The 21,125-nt window shown below is 41.2% G+C and overlaps 1 protein-coding gene across 3 annotated transcripts in view; it reads left to right on the plus strand.

The window, feature by feature from the left end:
- Nucleotides 1–21,125, plus strand: part of RCAN2 (regulator of calcineurin 2) — an 87,807-nt gene that overhangs the window by 58,076 nt on the left and 8,606 nt on the right. For all 3 annotated transcript variants that reach the window (XM_064650724.1, XM_064650726.1, XM_064650727.1), the window contains 2 exons: nt 12,631–12,804; nt 15,508–15,679. In XM_064650724.1, the coding sequence (XP_064506794.1) occupies nt 12,631–12,804; nt 15,508–15,679 (346 nt within the window). The remainder of the gene's footprint in view (nt 1–12,630; nt 12,805–15,507; nt 15,680–21,125) is intronic.

Here is a 21,125-nt window from a genome sequence, read left to right on the forward strand (position 1 = left end):
TATCATGCTGTTACTGATATATTTTTCACATCAGGAAATGAAAATGATTTTGATGAAGAGCAGTTCTAGTTTTAGCTCTAAGATAGGATTAGTCTACTTTCCAATTCTTGTTTCTAAACGAAATCTGTGCCAACTGGAAATTATCCAGTTGGTTGAAAAATTACATGGGAGCAGCTCGGTCAGGAATATTTGCTCTTTTACCCTGGGGTTTCTTCCATCTGCCTAATAAAACAATTATATCACCGTAAGACTGAAATTCCCTTGTCCTTGTCCTGTCTGGAAGTGGATGGTTCTAGTGGCTGTTGAGGCAGATGGAAATCATTGCCTCTTTTTCTGCCCTTTTGTACCTGATACAGAGCCTGGGTCTGTCATCCCATCAACCTCTTTTTGGGTGCTGGGAAGCTGCTTACCAAATCCACACAAACCTTCTCTTCTGGCCTACACAAGCCCAGTTTTCTGCAGTGTTTCATTAGGTTTCATTAGGTGGTTTCATTAGGTACTATAACACTATAAAGTTCTAGAGGCAATTAAGCATTTTGGTATATATTGGAAATGAAAATACACTGTTGAAATCTTTTTCATTAGGCAGGTAAACCATTGTATAGCATTTCTTTTGGCATTTCAGCATCTGTGCAATTTGGGATCCTTGTGTCCTCTAAAGAGTGTGACCTCTGATGGGGGAGAAAACAGCCTCTCCAAGTGTAAAAGTATTTTTAGCACATTTTTTTTCACTAAAATTTGTTCAAACTGGAAAGCATTGTCTGTTTTTTGTAGGACAGTGCTGAGCTGGGGGTTCCAGTGACAATATAGAAGCAGCATGGAGGGAAGAGTGTCTCATCTCTGTTTATGCAGATGCTTTCCATCCATTTTCTGCCGTGATCTGCCAAATCAAATTCACAGTTAAACTTTTCAGAGTGATAACAGCATTAAGAGGAATTATACCCAGCAGATTATAGCTCATCTGAGGGCACCAAATCAGTGAATGTGGGAGAATGAGAAACTTGCAGTCTTTTAGAACTCTTTCAGTGCAATGTATAAATATAATCATTTTATTCTATGGAAGTTCTGACATTTGAATTTAGGAGGAACAGACTGTTGATGATGAATGTGGATTTTCACTGACAAGCTACAGAAGGAGAGGGGCTCCATCTCTCTGATCACCTTCATGGCCGCCTCTGGACCTTCTCTAACAGGTCCATGTCCTTTTTACATTGAGGGCCCCAGAGCAGGAGACAGCACTCCGGGTGGGATCTCACTAGAGCAGAGCAGAGGGGCAGAATCCACTTCCTCACCCTGCTGCCCTCACTGCTCTTGGTGCATCCCAGGACACAGTTGCCTTTATGGGCTGCAAGTGAACATTGATGGTTCATGTCAAGCATGATATTTGTCAACATGATGTCAATATCCCTCTGTTTGCCACATTTGTAAACAGAACGTTTCTTTCAGTTTTTGCTCTTTTCCAGCCCAATGATGATTTTTTTTGCTAGTTCTCTTTTTACCTCCTCCTTACATGTTTATTTCTGATACTTTTGTGTAAACCATTAAGCCCAAAATGCTATTTACAGTTTGCCACAGACTCAACTGGAGGCAGCGTATTCCTGCCCTTGGTGTATCTTCATTGTACAAAGAGGCTTCATCCAGTCTCAGGCTGTAACTCCTAGGAGCTGTTCAGATGTACAGACAACAGACCTGCTTGAGTAATTTGCAAATGAAGTGTAAGACAGCAAATGACAGATGGTCGAGACAGACTGGCAAGAGTAAGAAACAGTCAAACAGTACAACCAGAGCATGGTCACGACACTGCTGGTTGTGCCCACTGACTGTGGGCTGCAGTGGCAGGGAGGAAGGCAAGAGAGGATGATGAGAGGATGTCTATGGGTGGGTCAGTAGGTTCCCTTTTACCATTTTGCCATGGTTAAATAACATTTATGGAGCGGCATGAGATTAGATTCTATTCCACTCTCCTACTTCCTTTTTTTTTTTCATAGTTACTTTCAAAATTGACAGTGTCCTTTCGAAATCCAGACAAGTCTGTATTTTTAGTCATGTTCGTGCAGTTTGCGGTGTCGGGGAGAGGGAAGGGGAAAAGCATTCCCCATGACTGATGAGAAACAGCTGAAATGCTATAAATGTTGATCACTGTAGGCAAAATAGTAAATCAGGAATGGGCAAGGCAAGCATTTTATTTGTTTAAACTGTCCCATGGCTTGTTCTTGTTTATTTTTCTAGTTTAACTGGGTTGACAGAGTCATGGAATGAATAGTATGTATTTTATGGTTGTTTTACAACATCGCATCTCCAAGAGTATAAATAAAACACAGTTTCTCAGCTCTTAGTGTTCCCTTTGTGATATTTCATTCTTGCATTTAGCATTTTGCACACTGACGTCCTGATACTGCGTCACTGACAACAGAGGTGTCCCCTGACACTTCAACAGCTTGGTAAAATAGTGAAGAGCAGTGTTATAAGAAGATGGATGTTTATGTAGCTTTTCTTATGGCCCCAAAGTTTATACAGTTAATATGAGGAAGAAATTCTTTGATCTGAGGGTGGTGAGGCCCTGGCACAAGTTGCCCAGGGAAGTTGTAGCTCCCCCATCCCTGGAAGTGTTCAAGGCCAGGTTGGAAGGAGCTTGGAGCAACCTGGGACGGTGGAAGGTATCCTTGTCCATGGCAGGGAGTTGGAATGAGATGATCTTTAAGATCCCTTCCAACCCAAACTGTTCTATGATTCTTTGAATATGAATAATTTTCACATAGCTTCTCCTCGTGAATAACTCCAATCCTAGTTTCCTGCACAAGTTTGACCACCAATCCCTTATTTATTACTGTCCCTAGCACTTCAGTTTAGTTGCAGTGGTTTGCTTTTTTTTCTTTTCCATGAGTACCAGCTAACTGTTTTTATGAGAGATACCAGCTTGCCATCTCCATTAGCATTTTGAGCTGGGGATTCCATGAGGAAACTTTCCTGTTGCTCTTCATTAACTGTACTTTTTGCTCACATGGCAGAGCAGTTCATGAACTGGATGCCTTTCAGATGAAATGAATATAGAAGATGCACTCTAATAGCATGCCTGATATGCTCCAAAAGCTAATGGGCATTCAGTCTATGGCACCTGATCAGAAAGTCCTCAGCACCAACTGTTTTGGTGTAGAGATCTGCTCCTGGAACACCCTTACTCATATAAATGTAGCAGCTTTTAGTAAAAACTTAACTAAGGTTGTTTTATTTCCTTATTTTGTTTGCTACATTAAGATAATAAGAACTTAGAAACATATACACAGGAATTTGATCCTTTTGCTACCAATTAATTGTTGGGCTTAAATGTTTGCAGCAACAAGGCAAAATTGATAGCGAGTATTGTACTATGTACATTTGTAAATCCAAAAGAGATGAGCTCCTTGGAGATCACTACATACATTATCTACTCAGTTATTGTTTGAAATCTTAAAGCAAACAAAAATAGCCTTTTTTGTTTTTTTCAGGGCAGTCTGAATATTGTCTTTGTGTCTTATTTTTATCATTTTCAAGCCAAAATGTAAGGCTGCTACTTGGAAAACAAATTGCATTAAATCCCCCCCAAACCTATTCCTTCTTTTTCTTTTTTTCACTGTCAAATACTTTTTTTGCAAAAAGAGAAAAAAAAAAGGAAACTGTTGAGTGATGTTGCAAAAAATGGTAGCCAGGAATCACATCTCAGGGAACAAAGAATGATGTCTCTACAGAACACTCCCTAGCACTGGGGGCAAAACTAATGGATGTGCACTTGGCCAGCCTGTTTGAAAGAGCACTTCCAGTGTTTCAGGGAGCTCATACAGCATCTGGAAGTGGAGTACTTCAGATATAGTGTGCTCAGAAAAGCTAAGCCTGGTGATACAGTAAAATAACAGTGCTCCTATGAAGAAGGAATGTAAAGTGTGGGTTTTTCTTTTAGCTCAATCGTTGGGTGTGAAATTGAATTGAGAAGTCTCCAAACTATATTAAATCACCCCCTTGGCATTGCCACAGGAACAATTTATTTCATCTTGAAGGAGCCTTTGGTTTCCAGATCAGCGGAGCTAAGCAGGAGGAATGTGCGTCACATTGAGGTAAATAGGGATGTGAGCTGGTTAAAAACAGAAAAGGCAACACAGCAAAATTCTGTGCCCCTGACATTTGTCAGCCTCTTCCGAAATGTGAATGCCATTTCCATTAAGCTTTGGGGCAGATATTATCTCTGTACCTTTTGTTGTGCTGATGACTTGGAAGCTGAACATAAATGTATTTGGTTCAGCTGATTTTTCAAGAGGGAAAAATCTGTTGTTTTGTTCACCAGGAAGTTTGCTGTGCCATTGCAATGCTGTCATGCCTTGGTGGGCATGTAATGCAGGAGGGCTGGTAGTGAGGGATGGCTCTTGCTGCTTTAGTGCCAGTGTGAGGTGGGACTAGAGAACTTCCAGCTTCTGACCTACTTTTGTCATCACAACTTTCTGAGGGATAACAAATTACAAATGTCTTCACAACACTATGTAACATCTGTTATACTTTTCTCAAAGTCTGTCTCTGGAACAAGACACTGAATCTGTAAGCAGTAAGCGTTATATCAAATATTTCTACTGTCAGAATGATTTTGGCACAACGTGAAGGCAAAACCCTTGACACTTCCTTCAGGGTCTAAAAGTTCTACGCAGATGCCTCCAAACAGCCTCAGCGTGTGAGGGTAACATGGCAGGATGTGTGAACCATGGAGCAGGACTGTGTGCTGACATGTTTTGTGGCCAGTGTGGGTCTCTTTAGGGTTTGTTCCCTGCAAAGTGCAGAGCAACAAAGTCATTTAGTGTCACATCTGGAATACAAACTGCGCATCCCTTACATAGTAAAGCTTAAAGGTACTAGGATCCCCTTTATCATGATTGCAATAGTGCAAGCAAGTTGGCCTTAATTTAACCAAAAAGAGAGAGTTCTAATAAATTTTAACCCTCTCAAAGTCCAATTGTAAAATTTATTTTGGCTTTACTGTTTTATTTCATCTTTGGCTCACAATTTACCTGACCTTCATCCCTTGAAAACAAGAGAAAGCCAAGCACAGAGCAACAAACTGAACAGATCAGGGTAGCAAACCTGGGTTGGTTTGTTCATATCCTGAGACAATTGTTCAATTTTGGAAGATGCTAATTATTGCCATGTTTAATGTAAAATAAACCCAAGTTATTTTTAATCCTATCTTAATGCTCTCCTTTACCTTAAGGATGAGATAAGCAGAGCTTTTCACTGAGTTCCAATGTGAGGAAGACACTTTTAGACAGTACAGTGGTCATTGGAGAATACTTTGTAATTCTGATTACTTGACAAAATACCCTGGTTTTCCCCCCTTTCAAAATGTCTCACATCTAGAAATGTTGCCATCCTGAAATGTACCCTGGCAAATGACAGGTGGAAGGACATATTTTTTCTGTTACTGTTTACAGCTATGGGATTGTATGAGGGATTCCCTTCCTGCAAACCAACATTCAGACACTAGTATTCAGTCTGAATATTTTATTCAAATAATACCTTGTCCCACTTGTAAGTAGGGAAGTAGAAAGATCCCACACTCTCAGCTACATCTACAGCTACCTCCAATGAAAGGTAAAATAAAAAGCTATGACCTGGAGACCTGTGCCTTAAGAGGATCTCTGAATGGTAAATTTGTATTTTATTCTTCTGCCATTTCTTAAAGGCAATAGGACAATAGAAACTCTTTACTCATCATCATCATCATCATCATCATCATCATCATCATCATCATCATAATTTTAAAATATTTTCTCTATTTACAGCACTCCTGGAATTTTAACTGAGAATCAATAGTGATTTTTCATATGCTCTTCCAGAATTCCCAATAAGTTTCACCTTTTTTGGAAGGAGAGAATTTGATAATTGATGAAGCTGTTGTTTACACTAGTGACTTCTGGGAGTTCCTGCCATTTAAGGCATTTTCACTTATGAGTTGCATCAAGCTGCTTCTTGTTTTCTGTGGCTCATGAAATAGTTGTTACAAGCACTTGAGATGAACCCAGGTCTTTAAAGTTCTGATTAGACAAATCAGAGTCCCTTTTTCTTTTCCTCTTGTCTGTTTTCTCCATTCACCACAGAAATGCATACTGCCCTTCTCTAATCTTTCCTTCCTTCCTATCCTTTTCATAAATGTAATTAGCCTTTTTTCTACTTCTGGGCCAATGGCATTTTGAAATGTTATGGGTCTAGTGCTAAATGACCTCCTCGATTTAAGCCTAAATCTTTTAGCTGTCAGTCTTAGTTTCATGGCAATGCTGTTTGTTACTTTAATTCAGATAATCCCTTTTCCCTGACATAGTTTACTCATTTCCTTTTACTTGGATGTATCAGGAAACGCATCGTACCTTAGTTTCTGTTTCCCAAGGCCAGATGATAGAATCATAAAATGGTTTGAGTTGGATGGGACCCTAAAGATCATCTTGTTCCGATCCCCTGCCATGGGCAGAGACATCTTCCACTAGACCAGTTTGCTCAGGGCCCTGTCCACCCTGTCCTTGAACACTTCCAGGGATGGGGATCATCTACCTTCACCTCCTGTGACAGGTTCACAACTTCTCTGATCAGCCTTGCAGTCATTTGTTGCTCTTCCAGTGTGCCTCTATCTTCCTTAATCCAGGATGAGCAGAGCCATACACAATATCCAGGCTAGGTCATTACAGTACCTTCAATATGACATTTACATATCCCAATCGTGGAGTAGCTTCCAGCTGATATTTTCTAGGCTTCTTTTTTTGGTTTTCTTTTTTAAAATGTGTGTCACTTTAGTGACTCCTTTATACCCCTAGAAGTAACCAGTGTGCCCATCCTCTTTGCTATAAACAGGGAATGAATCTGTTGGTAGATTGTTTTTGTTATGAGACTCTTCAGTGCTTGGCCTCCATGTGTTCTATCAAATTCCATTTTTCTTCTTGTGCTGCACAAGAACTCTGCAGTGTTGCAACCAGTGTGGCTATGTGGAAACAGATATATTCAACTCTGAGAGATGAGTTTATGTCTTACAGGAATATTTATATCCAGTGCAGAACTAATTTCAGGAAAAACATATTTCGTAATTGTAAATTATGTCTCTTTCCCTATTGTAGTTAGTTCCTTGGAGTATCTTTTAATAAATGAACAGGAAAAATCAAAATAGGAAAAGTGCTTGCTTTGTTTGCTTGCAAAACTCTAGGAAAAACATTAGACTAAAGTTTTAAATCACAGCCATCTCCTAAATCAAATGTGTAACAAGGGTGATAATGAGTGCAAACACACTGAATAATAAAATGTAATTTGGGTTCTGAATTCTAGGGCTCTAATCCAAAGCTCGCTGATGTCTGTGGGAAGGCTTCCATTGATTTGAATTAGGCCTTGGCTTTTGTCCTGAATGAACACAATACCAGCGGAGCTATTCATGAAAGAAATGTTTGGAAATAAATCACAGGAACTTGCTGGGTCAGAACCCAATTCACTTGCTAATTCTGGCAGTCATGTTTTACAATGCTCGTTTTGTCGATACTTTGTCACAGTCCCTCGCATGAACTAACTAAATTCCATCTTAAAAAAAAATCATTTGCTGCCGCTGCTGCAGTGGAAGGTTGTTTCTGGATCATTACTCTGATGTTTAAAACTTATCTTTAACTTCTAGCCTGAACCTATTTATGCCAACTGTTTCCACTTGTTTTATGCCAACAGTTTTCTAGTTTCTACTCTACACAGTGTCCTTTGTCCTGACTCTGAACAGTTCTGGTAAACTACTGATGATTGTCAGGCTTTGCTTTGTTTTGCTAAATAAGGCAAGCATTTTCATTTCTTATTCAGTGAGTTATTCATTCATAGAATCATGGAATGGTTAGTTGGAAAAGACTTTTAAGACTAAGACTTCTAAAAGAGTTCACCCATTAATCCAGCACTGCCACGTTCATCACAAAACCATGTCCCCAGGTGCCACATCCACATGTTTTCTGAACACTTTTAGGGATGGTGATTCCATCACTTCCCTGGGAAGGCTGTTGCAATGCTTGAAAACCTGTTCCATTAATAAATTCTTCCTAATAAAACCTCTCCTGGCACAACTTGAGGCCGTTTCCTCTTGTGATATTGTTTGTTATCTGGGAGAAGAGACTGACCTCCACCTGGCTACACCCTCTTCTCAGGGAGTTGTAGGCAGAAATAAGGTCCCCCCTGAGGCTCCTTTTCTCCAGGATGAGGCCCCCCCCTGCCCCCAGCTCCTTGTAACCTTTATCTGAATCTATTTCCATTTGCCTTAATCTGTTTGGGATATAGCCAACAAACCCTGCATTTTTAATGAGGTGCAATAGTGCTCTATATAATGCTGTTATTACTTTCCTTGCTTTACTGGAAATACTTTTCCAGATATATCCAGTATCTTGTTTGCCTGCTTATGGCTGCAATTCACTGATCACTGTTATCATGTAACTCACACGGTGTTGGTCAAGGTGAGCTCTCATTTAGTGGCAGAAATAGTTTTTAGTCCAGGAGAGCATAGGTTTGCCCTTGTCCTCAGAGGCTTTTAGCTCATGTCTGTCACTCCAGCCCTCATTTCTTCCTTGCGTTTGTCCTCGGCATTGGCTGTCGTAAATGATAACCATCAAGCTTGAGTAATCAGCAGCCTTAATTAGTATGGTCCTATTTTGTGATAATTTTGTTAATTTAGAAAAAAAAAAAGAAATTTCAGAAACTGCTAGAGGTGGTGAGTCAGGGTGATGGGAGCTGACAGAAGGTGACAGGAAAGAAAGAAGTGGGGAAAGGTGCCCAGTGTTAGGCACAGGAATGAGATGAAGAGGGGGTGTGGAGCTCACGAGGGAGAAGTGAGAACTTGATCAAATGAAGGCTCCTCACATTTTCCAGAGCATTAATTGAGCCTCATGGAGACATACTCGGGATGGATGAAGACACTCCAAAATCCCAGAAATAAATGATTAACTCATGACTTTCTGCATTTTGACTTTTCAAGAGTAACATCACTGCTGCTTAACTTTGGACGTCCCATTTTTTTTCATAATTTTTCAAAGTGCTCTGAAAGTTTAAAGACTTATTTTCTAAAAGCATTTTAAAAGTACTGAATCCTAAAAGCACTTTAAAAGTACTGAATCCTAAAAGCACTTTAAAAGTCCCGAATTGAGAGGATTATGAGTCTTGAATAATTTATCCACAAAACTTGAAAGGGAGAGAATTTGCTTAGGTCTTTAAAATGTATATGATAAATTTTCTTATAGATTGGAACGACTCTGAAAGACTTTTATCCAGATAAGTACATTCAGCACTTATTAGAAGTCACAGGCAATAGCAATTAAGGCATAAGGCGTTTCCTGGGAATTAATGTGAAGCTGGGAGGAGTTGGGATGGCTCGAGATGCAGCTGAGGGCCATTAAATTCAGTTGATGATTAATGACCTCTGCTGAGGTCATTATTATTATCAGCTGAAAACGTAGAAAAATCCAGATGTATGGCTTTTTTTAATAGGTGTTGCAGTTTCAGTTGGTGCAGTAGAATTGTCCCCACTGTGGATAGACTGCCCTGTATTAATATCAAATAGAGGCTTGATTTTCTTCCTCCCCACGGCATTTTTAGGAGTGTTAATCAAAGCTGGATCTCTAAAGCTGTGCCAGTATCAAATTGAAAAGTAAGCAGAATAAAGTCCATAGTGCTTTACAGTTCTCCCAGTGTAGCAGTGGCATCCAGCACTTAATCAGCTTTTTTTAGAGATACTCCATCTATCCCTTTCAGTGCCTAATGAGAAAGAGTTTCAGGATTGCCTAGGAACGTGCCCAGAAAATTCCTTGTGCTCCCTGTTCTTGGACTCATGTTTGAAATTGTGTCCTACCTTCTTTTGCATTATGACTCCAACCAAGACCTGGATTCTGGGTTGTGTTACAAAGAGGGTGGGGACACAGCACTGGCTGATGCAGGCAAATACTGCTGCATCCATACAGGTAGGATCTCTTTCCTAATAAATAGTCACTCATAACAGATACTTCCAAGTGTTCAGACAAGTCCATGCATGGTTTCTTCCATGGTTGGTGAAACTTTTTTTTTTAATATAATGAATTATTTCATTTTTGACTTGTAGGGAAAATGAGAGCTACTACAGGGGACTGGATATATAAATATAAATACCTACATATCTCTCATAGAATCATAGTATTGTGTAGGTTGGAGGAGCCTTTAAGATCATCAAGTCCAACTATTAACCCAGCACTGCCAAGTCCCCTACTAAACCATGTCTATATATGTATTAAAGCTTGTTTACTTCAAGATGCTTTTTCAAAATGTAATGAAGAAGTCTGAAATAGGTAACATAGGTGTCATGGAGACATGAGTTTTAATTAGTCACTTTAATTTGGACTATGTTTCTGAATGCTGTGTGAGTCCTACTTTACATGGATGCTGGGCTCCTGTCCCTTTCTCTCCCTTCTCCCAGCCCATTTAGCCTGGTCATTGTGAAGGTTGTAGCATCAAATTTCCAAGCAGGACAGGACTGAAATGGCTCTTGCTTTTGGCTGACCTTTATACAAATGCCACTGGATGAAGACTTCTGCTCAGGAAAATGGAATTTTTCAAAAATGTCAGCAAAGCAGACAAAAGGCATAACTCACGTGGGAAATGTTGACAATTTGTACATTAGGTGGTATGACTAGACCTGTTTGTACAAACCTAACAGCATCACACTGTTTTGGGGATAGCTGTGTGCCTTTAGTCACCCTCAGCCAAACCACGGGGCTCTCGCCTCTTTTTTTTCTTTCCTTTTTTCTTTTTTTATTCCTCCAAAGTGTCTCCTGCGGTGAGAGGAAGAGGTGAGCGAGGTCAGGCAGAATGAAATGAAAAGCATGAAAGCTTAATAGACCACAGGGAGGTTCCTTTGAAAGGGTGCCAGAAATGGAATATCAGTTATGGGGAAGAAGACCACAGAGTTGGCAGTGAATGAAAGGAGATCTGGTACATGCGCATTGGTGTGTCACAATCTTTGCCATGGCCCTGGTCTGTTTTCTCAGTTAACTCTTTAACAGATATCTCAGGCTGACAGTAGTTACTCCCCCAGTGCCATTAGTGCTCCCTGATGCAGCTGCACTGTGCTTCAGGATACATTTTTTCTGAGTTCTGAATTTTTTGTTTTGCTTGTAAGCTCAACAGATGAGAACTGAAGTATTGATGAGATTACATAAATTGCATTTTCTTTTTTATCTTCTGCAGTCTTTACCAGTTATTCACTCTAAGGATAAGAAATTGTTTTCCTGGATGAGAAGAAAAGAAGTCATATTTTAAAACACGTAAAACCATACTGACTTGCAGAGATAGCAAAGAAAACACAGAATCACAGAATGGTTTGCATTGGAAGGGACATTAGAGATCATCTAGTTTCAACCCTGCTGCCATGGGCAAGGACATCTTCCACTAGACCAGGTTGCTCCAAGCCCCATCCAGCCTGGCCTTGAACATGTCCTGGGATGGGGCAACCACATCAGGTTATTGTAATTATACAAACCTCTGACATAATAGCCCTCAGTGTATGAAATGGTGTTGCAAATCATCTCAAACACTGGATTTTTCAGGATAAAGCACTCTTAAGAGAAAGGGCTTTGCTCTGGCTGATTGTCCATCTTCTAAGACTTCAAATCTTGGTTGCAGTAATTCAGATGCTTGGAATTGATGTGCAACTCAGTGGATGACAGTCTGAAATCTGGGTAAATGCAAAGGCTGGACTAAATGATAACTGCCCTCCCTTTCGGCCTTAATATTTTATGAATCTGTACTTGTGTGAATGAAAAGACCTGTGCAAGTGCCAGAATTGATTTAAGGATTTTGCTTTTATTTGATGGTGTGGAACTAGTCCTCTGCATGCTCACAGCTTACAGAGAAATCACAGAGGGTCTGAGCCTCCAAGGCTGCCAACGTTCCTTGAATTTCTGTTCATCTCCAGGTCCATGGATGTGGTAGACTTCAGACCTTTCTTTTACAATGTTGAAATATCCATATTTTTGTCATGTTCTTTTGAAAGTGTTTCTACAGCCTGAAATTTGTCTTTGGGACAGGTCACTGTTTTCAGTTACCCAGTTTGTTTCCCAGATGCTACAGGAACTCTCAAGGAATGACTGTGTTTCTGCACTAAGTATTTAAATGACAAAACATCCAGAACAAACATATCATGCAATACCAAATGACACTGCAGTGCTGATGTGGATGTAACCCTCAGTTCCAGCCTTTCTCTGCTGACTCCATTGTAATTCAGCACAATGGTTGCTTCTGTAGAGATGAGCCCATAGTTATCTGGTGTTTTCAGTCATGTGCCCTTTTCAGCTTCATTTCATGTGTCACTGTGGCAGTTTTGCTCAACTTCTGTGAGAAGTTCAATAGCTGCTGGGTTCTCAATTTGCAGTCTTCTTCCCCCAAACTTTTTGCAGAGTCCAGCACTACCAGACCAGTGCTTTCCTCAATTTGTTTTCACAGAGCCTTTATTACTCTATGGACACCTGCCCCCAAAGGCCACAGTCTGAAACCTCCTGGTTAAATGGTTGTCAAGTTTCAGATTCTCCTTTGACGCAGACTGATGTGACAGCACAAAATTAATCCTCAGCATTGTTTCTTTTTAATTTGCAGGAGAAATTCGAAGGCTTGTTCCGTGCCTATGATGACTGTGTGACATTCCAGCTGTTCAAAAGCTTCAGGCGTGTGCGGATAAATTTTAGCAGTCCCAAATCAGCTGCTCGTGCCAGAATAGAGCTGCATGAAACACAGTTCAGAGGGAAGAAGTTAAAGTTGTATTTTGCACAGGTAATGAAATCTGGAATCTACTTCTGTCAGTGAAGAGCTTTTATAGAAATACTGTGCAGTATCACCAAATAAAAGTAGTAAAGGTTTCTCCCATGCCCAGTCTCTCTTCTGAAAGATTACTCAAACCTCCTTATGTTGACTGAACTGTACCTGCCCTGAGGGTCTGCGTAAATTTAAAGGGCTGCTTAGGACTAAAGTTGCTTATTCAACGCACAGAATTACATAGCTTAGAGGTGATTTACAACAGTGGTGCTTGTCTGTGGGTAACTCTCTAAACCAACCATAAAAAAAGTGCTAATGTAAAGAATCCAAATGAGTAATAATTAAAAAAAAAAAAGCTGGATTATTTATTTGACTGCAACCCTGAGCCACAGTCAGGCTTCCTCCTGCCTTTTGGTTTTTTTTCCTTACTGAATACATGAATTACAAATATTGAATTCTCTAGAAAGAATTCATTAAGTTCAAGTAAAAGGAAGCAGGTAGGGGAAGAACAACACTCTCAGCTTGGGGGCATAGGTGATTATATCCATCTACTGGAAGTGTCAGGTGGAGGTTCAGTTTTCCTTGGACAAGGGAGAAAGAACACAGACCTTCCACAGCCTGGGTGGGTAACAGGCCCCAGCCAGCATATAAAAAGGTGAGAGAGGTTGAGAGCCCAACCACCACCTCTTCTGAATGCATTTTAATGAATTGCTGTGGCCACTGTGGCATGTGAGATACCCACTAGTGTCTATGAGCAATGTAAGCATGCTTGAGCAATGTAAGCATGCTTTGGGCTGCCAGATTGGCCCTTCAGAGGTCTGGGATTAAGGGCTGACTCATTTGAAGGTATCAGGCAAACCCAAGAGGCTGTTAAATTGTGATCCTTTTCATCCAAAGTATTTGGTCAAAATAGGAGCTGTTTTGAGCCTCAGCAGGAGATGAGTTCAGAAGATCTTACAGTTGGATTTATGTGTTGAGAATCCGCCTCAATCCCATTTTATATGCCTTAATCTCCTAGATCTGGCTCTGGGGTTTTTTTTCTGAGAGGTTTCAAAACTTGCAGTTAAGCAGATCTGAGAACCATGTCACTCTTCCTGCACAATCAAGAGGTTAATTGGAAACTTGGGATAACAAGAAAAAGAAAAATGTGCACAATAGTGATTAGTCTCCCTATCTAAGCAGATTTCCTGCAGAGCCATTCTGGCATCTGCACTGTGCTCTCCAGTACACTCAGCCTTAAGAGAGCTTATTAGTCATGTCCAGGGATGAAGATGTGGAAGCAGCACAGTGTCTGGGGCAGTGTATGGCCTGAGCCAGGCTGAAGAACAACTTCCAGACCTAGAAGTTCTGGGGAACGTGGAGTTGAGAGACCCAGACTGGCTCTTTGCAAACCCATTCCAGTATGGCAGGATTGTCAGCACCCTGATGCATTTGCTGTCATGGAAATGCAGTTTATTGTTCTGGGCTCGAGGTGGTTGTAACCTTGCTCAGGTATGGCTGTAGTATAATTCACTTATGCTGAGGCTTCTTTAACATAAAAGATCAGGAATTAAACTAGATAATTTAAGATGGAAATAAGATGAAAACATTCAGTTGCAAATTACTAAGGAACATGATAGATTCCTTTATCACTTCAACTAAAGAAATTAAATATTTAGAAACCTTTCTGAAGTTACTTATAAGGCCTTGATGCAGGCGTTACTGGTTTCTTGTGTAATATCTTTTTTTATTTAGGCATTTAGACCAGGAGATCACAACAGCATCTTTTCAGCCTCAAAAATCTCTAAACTAGCAGCTGTGGATACCAAAGCTTTGTACTTATCCTGAGAGAAGGTATACAATAGGCACAAACAGTGAAGCTTTGCTGATGTAACAGCCCTCTGCTGTGCATTTACTGCAGAGGCACCATCTGTAAGGCTGAGATGAAATTCATCTCCAGGCCTTCTCTGCTGAGACTGACGTTGAAACCCTGCCTGGGTGGCATTTGGGATTAGAAGTGTATGGTTTGAGTAATCATTCCATTTAGCCATCCTGTGCGGATGAAAAGCTGGACATGACCTGGCAATATGCACTGGCAGCCCAGAAAGCCAGCTGTGTCCTGGGCTGTATAAAGGGAACAGTGACCATCAGGAAGAGGGAGGTGATTCTCTCCCTCTACTCTGCCCTCGTGAGACCCACTGGAGTGATGCATCCAGCTCTGGGGTCCTCAGCACAGGAAGGACCAGGGCTTGTTGGAGCAGGTCTGGAGGAGGTACACGAGGGTGATCACAGAGCTGGAGTACCTCTGCTATGGAGACAGGCTAAAAGAGCTGTGGTCATTCAGCCAGGAGAAGAGAAGGCTCCAGGGAGACCTTATTGTGGCCTTTCAGTACTTGAAGGTGGCCTGTGAGAAAGACGGAGACAAACCTTTTATTGCAGTAGGATAAGGGGGAGTAGTTTTGAATTGAAAGAGGGCAGATTTAGACTAGATGTAAGGAGAAGGTCTTTTACAATAAGAGTGGTGAAACACTGGTACAGATTACTCAGAGAAGTTGTGGATGTCCCATCCCTGGAAACAGTCAAGGTCAGGTTGGACAGGGCTCTGAGCAAACTGATCTAGTTGTAGATGTGCCTGCTCATTGCAGGAGGGTTGGACGAGACGATCTTTAAAGGTCCGTTCCAACCCAAACCATTCTGTGATTCTACCCTGTATAAAACAATGTCTTTTGTTATGCTTTAAAGATTCAGACCTCTGAGACAGATGGAGACAAGCTTCATTTGGCACCACCACAGCCTGCAAAACAGTTTCTCATCTCGCCTCCAGCCTCCCCACCTGTAGGGTGGCAACCAATAGATGATGCAACACCTGTCATCAACTATGACCTCCTTTATGCAGTTTCCAAGCTTGGACCAGGTAAGCTTGTGGCCCTTGGGTGAAAATGCGTCAGAAAAAGAAGACAAGAAATATCAAATTAGATAATAGCTGTAGAGGGAGTTGGCATAAAGTCTATAAGTCACTTTAATGCTTTGGATTTAGGTTGATGGATGTCAACTGGTTCTTTTCTTCAGAATGAGTTTTGCCATATGTACGTACAGAATTGAATGTTACCTGCAGCTCATGAGTGCTGTTGGGTTGAACAGCAGATCAAAGCTTGCTTACAGAATTTATTGTGCTGGGGTTTGTGCTTAGATGAGACAATTGATGGTTTAGGCAGACAAATGTTTTGCCGTGAACTTGAGGAGTTCTTAAATGACATCTGCTTGGTACTGCATTCCAAGATGCAGATACCTCATCAAATGTTTAGGCATTACAGCACCTCCACTGGAGTGGAGAATGTCTCACGTTAACAAGTTTGTCAAGAGAGAACTACCCTTCCTCAGTCCAGCAGGATTGCTTTGTTAGGAATGCTCATTTTCTGCTGAAAACTGCAGGCAGGTAGAATGGGATAAGTTGTAGCCTCTGTTAACATAGAACAGATGTCAATGGGTAAGGCAGACAGGCTTTCTTCTGTCTTCCCATCTTCAGCTGATGCCAGTAATTGAAGATAGCTGGGATTTTCAAGCAGTGCTTTCCCTTAGAAAATGCTCATCTGATAAAACAAAAAGTTTTCAGAGGAGAGGGTTACTTTTGATTTAATTAAGTCATCTTTACAAATGGTTTTCTTTCAAAGCTGTTAAAGCATCCTCTTTTAAAAATTTCAAAATGGAAAAGGTTCCAGTTTCAGGTCTAAGCATTATTGTTTAGAAATTAATCTAATTTACATTCATAAACCACAAGGAAAAAATAGCTTATTAAATTATGTTCATACCAAAATAAAACACTTCAGATCCAATCTAATAACAATTGGAGGGGTGAGCTTATGAAAATTTAGCAGTTTATTTTTGAAATTCTTGTGGGATGAGAGAATTATTTTCTCCCCAGTGGTACAGGAGATGCTGCTTGCTCACTCTGAGAGCAACTTCCACTTGAAGACATCTTATCACTGGGGCTCTTGTGCAACTGCACCAGAGCAACCCAGAGCTGGAGTGCATGGGGTGCAGGAAGATGTTTCATGATTCACAAGGTTTGCTGGATTATCTCCTATCTTTTTCACATGGGATCCTTCACAGTGGGAAAATAAATATCAGGAGAGCATCAGAGATTCCTGTGGTTTATTCCCCTTCAGCAGGAAAGCCCACAGAAAAAGGCAGTGAAGTGTAATGCTTCGTACTATACAGCATATTATTATTTCCAGAATTGATACTTTGCTTCTAAACTGCTGAATAAAAGAAAAACAAAAACCTTTTTTTTCTTCCTTTTGATGCAGCAATGTTATAAATGGAAACATGTAAACGAATTCCTGAGCTAGCTGGGTAATAAATCAATTCCTATTCTGGAGCAGTGGAATGTGAAATATCACTCATTGTCCCACACACTGGGACAGCTTTGCGTGAAGGTCAAATTCACCAGGATTTAAGGAGCCTGAAGGGAGCAATATGAAAAGTCGCTGTGTGCTCTCTTCTTTCTATTTTTAGCACTCGTTAGAGGGATCAATTTTAGTTAACTGCAGCGGCGGGTTTAAAATAGTGTTGCTGTTCTCAGTTTGTACATTTACTATGTTTAGAATTTCATTGAAAAACAAATCCCACTGACACTCATTTCTTGGTATCGCAGCAGTAAGACATACTGGTGGGAATCAAATAGCACTGGTAGCTGCAGCAAAGGGAGATTTTTTTTCCATTCAAAAACACAATTAAGAAATGTAACTATGGCTTATCAGCTATTGAAAAACACTGGCACAGTTGTTTACAGAACTGTGAATGTTAGAGCCTGACTTCCAGGTCTTTAACTTGCAGGGAATCTTTGCTATGTTAAATCTAGCAATTTGGTAAAATAAATATCTAAGGACCAGGAAAACTCATGTGAGCTTGTAAACAGTGAATAGTGTCTTTGTATGTCCTCGGCACAAGGTGAATTTTACTGACCTACTTCGCTGGGAATGCAAGATGCACCACTTGGACACGCTCCTTTCCCATTCCATGAATACAGGTCACCTCCTGTCACAGTATGCTGCCATAATCATCATAGCCACAAAATTAGAGACCAAAACTCTCCCTGGCTGCAAAACATTGGGAGATTTGCTCCAGAGTATAATGAATATGTAGGTGAGTTAAAAGATTTGCTGTGTGCCCTCCTTTTCCAAGCTCAGTTTTTGGATAGGTGTTTTTGCTGCAGCAGTGACTGACTGGCATCTCAGGGATCTAACAGAACAGGTTTCTTCCTGCTGTACTCAAAAGGAAGCTGGTTTTTGGTCCTTTCACTTTAAATTGAGATCAGTGAGGGTGCATTTACTCTTAGGGAAGATCATGGCATATTTAATTAAGATCCTGGTTGATTGATGTATATTCTCACTTTCTGCAGATGCAGAAATTAGGCTTTAAATGAGGCATGAACGGAATGCTGTAGATCAGTCAAAGCCAGGAACTGTGACTGTGCTTGGTGCTGACCACCAGCCTATAAATTTTTCAATATATTGCAAATAAAGAAGTGTGTGGTCGTTAATCAGTTTGATGGAAAATGTTCCCACTGTCAAGAGAACTTCCAGATTTGAAATGCTAGTATAGACTCAGAGGCATTGTGCTGAGCTGGGGTGGTTGGCTGGCTGTTTGCCTGGCAGGTCCAGGTCGTATCCTTGCCTGGCCTGACTTGGACCTAACCTTTTCGTACAGGAATGCTTGCAACCTACCAAGCTGTTGTGTAGTCTAGGTCCTCATGTCTTTTCCATAACATTTTATAAGGTCTTAGTTTCATCCCACTGAGGAAGACCAGAAATAATTTTATATGAGAAATGCTTGTAGGAGGAGGAAAGGAGAATCTCCAGGTCCAAACTGTATCTACATCAGAGCTGTTCCTCTCAAAGGAAAGGCAGCTGCTTGCTCTGCCAGTTATTACTACAGTGATCTACAAACCATCCTCTTGGCATGAGAATATGCCCTTTCTTTTCTGGAAAGCAGTCTTACCCTCTCCCTATCCACTCCTCAACCTGCCCATATCTGTCCTCCTTTCCCCATTGCCTCTTTCAAACATGTCACCCCAATTTCTTCACAACAGATTGCCCTGTACTACCTTAGTTTCCAATTGTGCCCTGCAAAATGCCTTTCTCCAGGTGCCACCCTGGGCTCCCCTTGCCAGCCTCAATTTCTGCCTGCTGCCCACACGAATTCCCCTTGTCCCATGACTTTGATTCACAGATCATGGCTCCACTGATGAGCTCTGCACTGTACAATAACACACAATACAGGTCAGGGTGCTGAGCACTTTATCTGTTCCATACACTCCCCGGTGTGATTTTGCACTCTCTCAGTTGCCACTCACTTCCACAGCTTCAGGCACTGTTGGAAAACCTGTGCAGGCTGGGCACTATCTCTAGTAGTCCATATAGACAACTTCTGTACCAGTTTGGGTTCTCTCCACATTTCCCAGCCCCTCATCAGCATTCCAGCAGGCTTTGCACCTCAAGCTACACTCCAGGTCATGTAAAATACATTTTTCACATTACAAAAGCGCCATTCTGAAGTGTCACAGATGGTGGCCCTTGGGTCCACAGTAGTGGCTCTTGGGCCACAAAGGAGACCTGGCAGCTGTCTGTGCCACTTGGCTGTTGGGTCTGGGTTTCATTTTTGTCTCTGAGCAATTCAGAAGTAGCTGTTCCTGCCATGCTCTAGTTGGGCTTCTTGAGGAGCATGCATAGCTTTTGCCCCTGCTCCACCCTGTGTTTGGCTCACCTTTCTTCAGGGAAGGGGAAAACAGGAGAGAGCAGGACTCTGCCCAGGAAATGCCACACACAGGGATTTCAAACCATGTCTCGTGCAGCAAATTTTCTGTCCCCAGGTGTTTTCAAAGTCTCATGTTTGTTCTCACTAATTCAAAGGAAATCCTAAATACTTTATATGATTCCCAGAGATGATTAAAAGGGGATGGAGGGAAAAAAAAAGGTAATAGATAGGAGGTCTGCCCTTCCTCTCCCTGCTGCTCCGTGGCTGCTTCTGCCCCTCCCTCCCCTTATCAGGGGCAGGGTACAGGGGAGCTGGTGGGTGGAGAAAACTTTTCCTCTGGTCAGGAGAGGAGGGTGCCCTGCTCCTGTAGCAACATCAGTTATGGGCTTCTAGGGAGCAGCTCCTCTATTTTGCACGTGACACATCCATGCTGTAGAGGTATTTAGTGGGATGGGCTGTAGCTCTTCCATCATAAACATGCACCTGGACAAAGGACTGCATGTTATTTGCACCCAAGTATTTGTAACATACTTGGATGAAGGGAATAAGTGGAAGGTATTTTTATGATGCTAATGCCACATTTAATGTGGAATGGGCAGCTCTGAACTCATTAACCTTTGCTCATGAGTCTGAATCAGGGATGAGGTAGCTACACAGTATTATTACCATTTGTTCATTATTCATTAGGTATATGAGCATCATCCTTGCTGGACAAAAGAGCCTCATTAGACAGGAGCTGCACCATCAATGAAAGGTCACAGTATTGATTCACAAAGGGATAGAAAATCCCATGCCATTATTTTTAATTCTGAAATGCCATAAGTCATTTTTGTGCTGTTCCTGTGGTCATCTTCCTTGTGTCACCTGAGGCTGTGGGTTTGCTCATGGTTCATGTGGTCACCAAAGGTTCACCCAGTGACATAAAAGTAGCTGTGCTTTTTGTTGAGTGGGGAAACTTCAAATTCTTATTGTTTTTCTTATGTGAAGCAAATGAATAGAGGAACATCAATGCTTTTTTCAGAGGTTTGTCAGAAACATTTTCTGACAAATCTGTGTGGTAGAGATGCCACAGCTTAATTCTTCCCTACTTTACATCCTGAAGGCAGGATAAATTGATAAATTTTGTGGTATTTTTCTGAGTAAATTTATGTGAGTTACCATTGCTATCTCATCTTATGTGAATATTTAAACTAATTTTTAAAGGATAGAGATAGGCCAAAGATTGCTGAAGGAGAAAGACCCCTGTCCCCAGGAATCCTTTGGCTTAGCCTCTTAGAGTTCCTCGGGTGAGTGGGACTAGTAGGAGCATGGGGCAGTGGAGGACCTGAGAACACAAAGGAGGTCACATCAGAAACAGCTGGATGAGATCACTGGACAAACGCTGGACTGGTATTAGCTACAGAAGTTGGTGACTTTTAACTATGCTGACTCGACTTGCTACTCATAGCTTGGGACAACGTAGATCTTGTAAACATGACTCAATGGCAGTGACTCAACCATTGCTTCAGTAGTTGAACTGCTGCAAATTTAACTCATTTTTTTTATTATGCTGGAGGTGTTGTTTAAGAGGAAAGAAAAAAAATGTAGAAAAAGCAGAAGGGAAG

This window comes from Pseudopipra pipra, chromosome 3, assembly GCF_036250125.1.
Source record: "Pseudopipra pipra isolate bDixPip1 chromosome 3, bDixPip1.hap1, whole genome shotgun sequence".
NCBI lineage: Eukaryota > Metazoa > Chordata > Aves > Passeriformes > Pipridae > Pseudopipra > Pseudopipra pipra.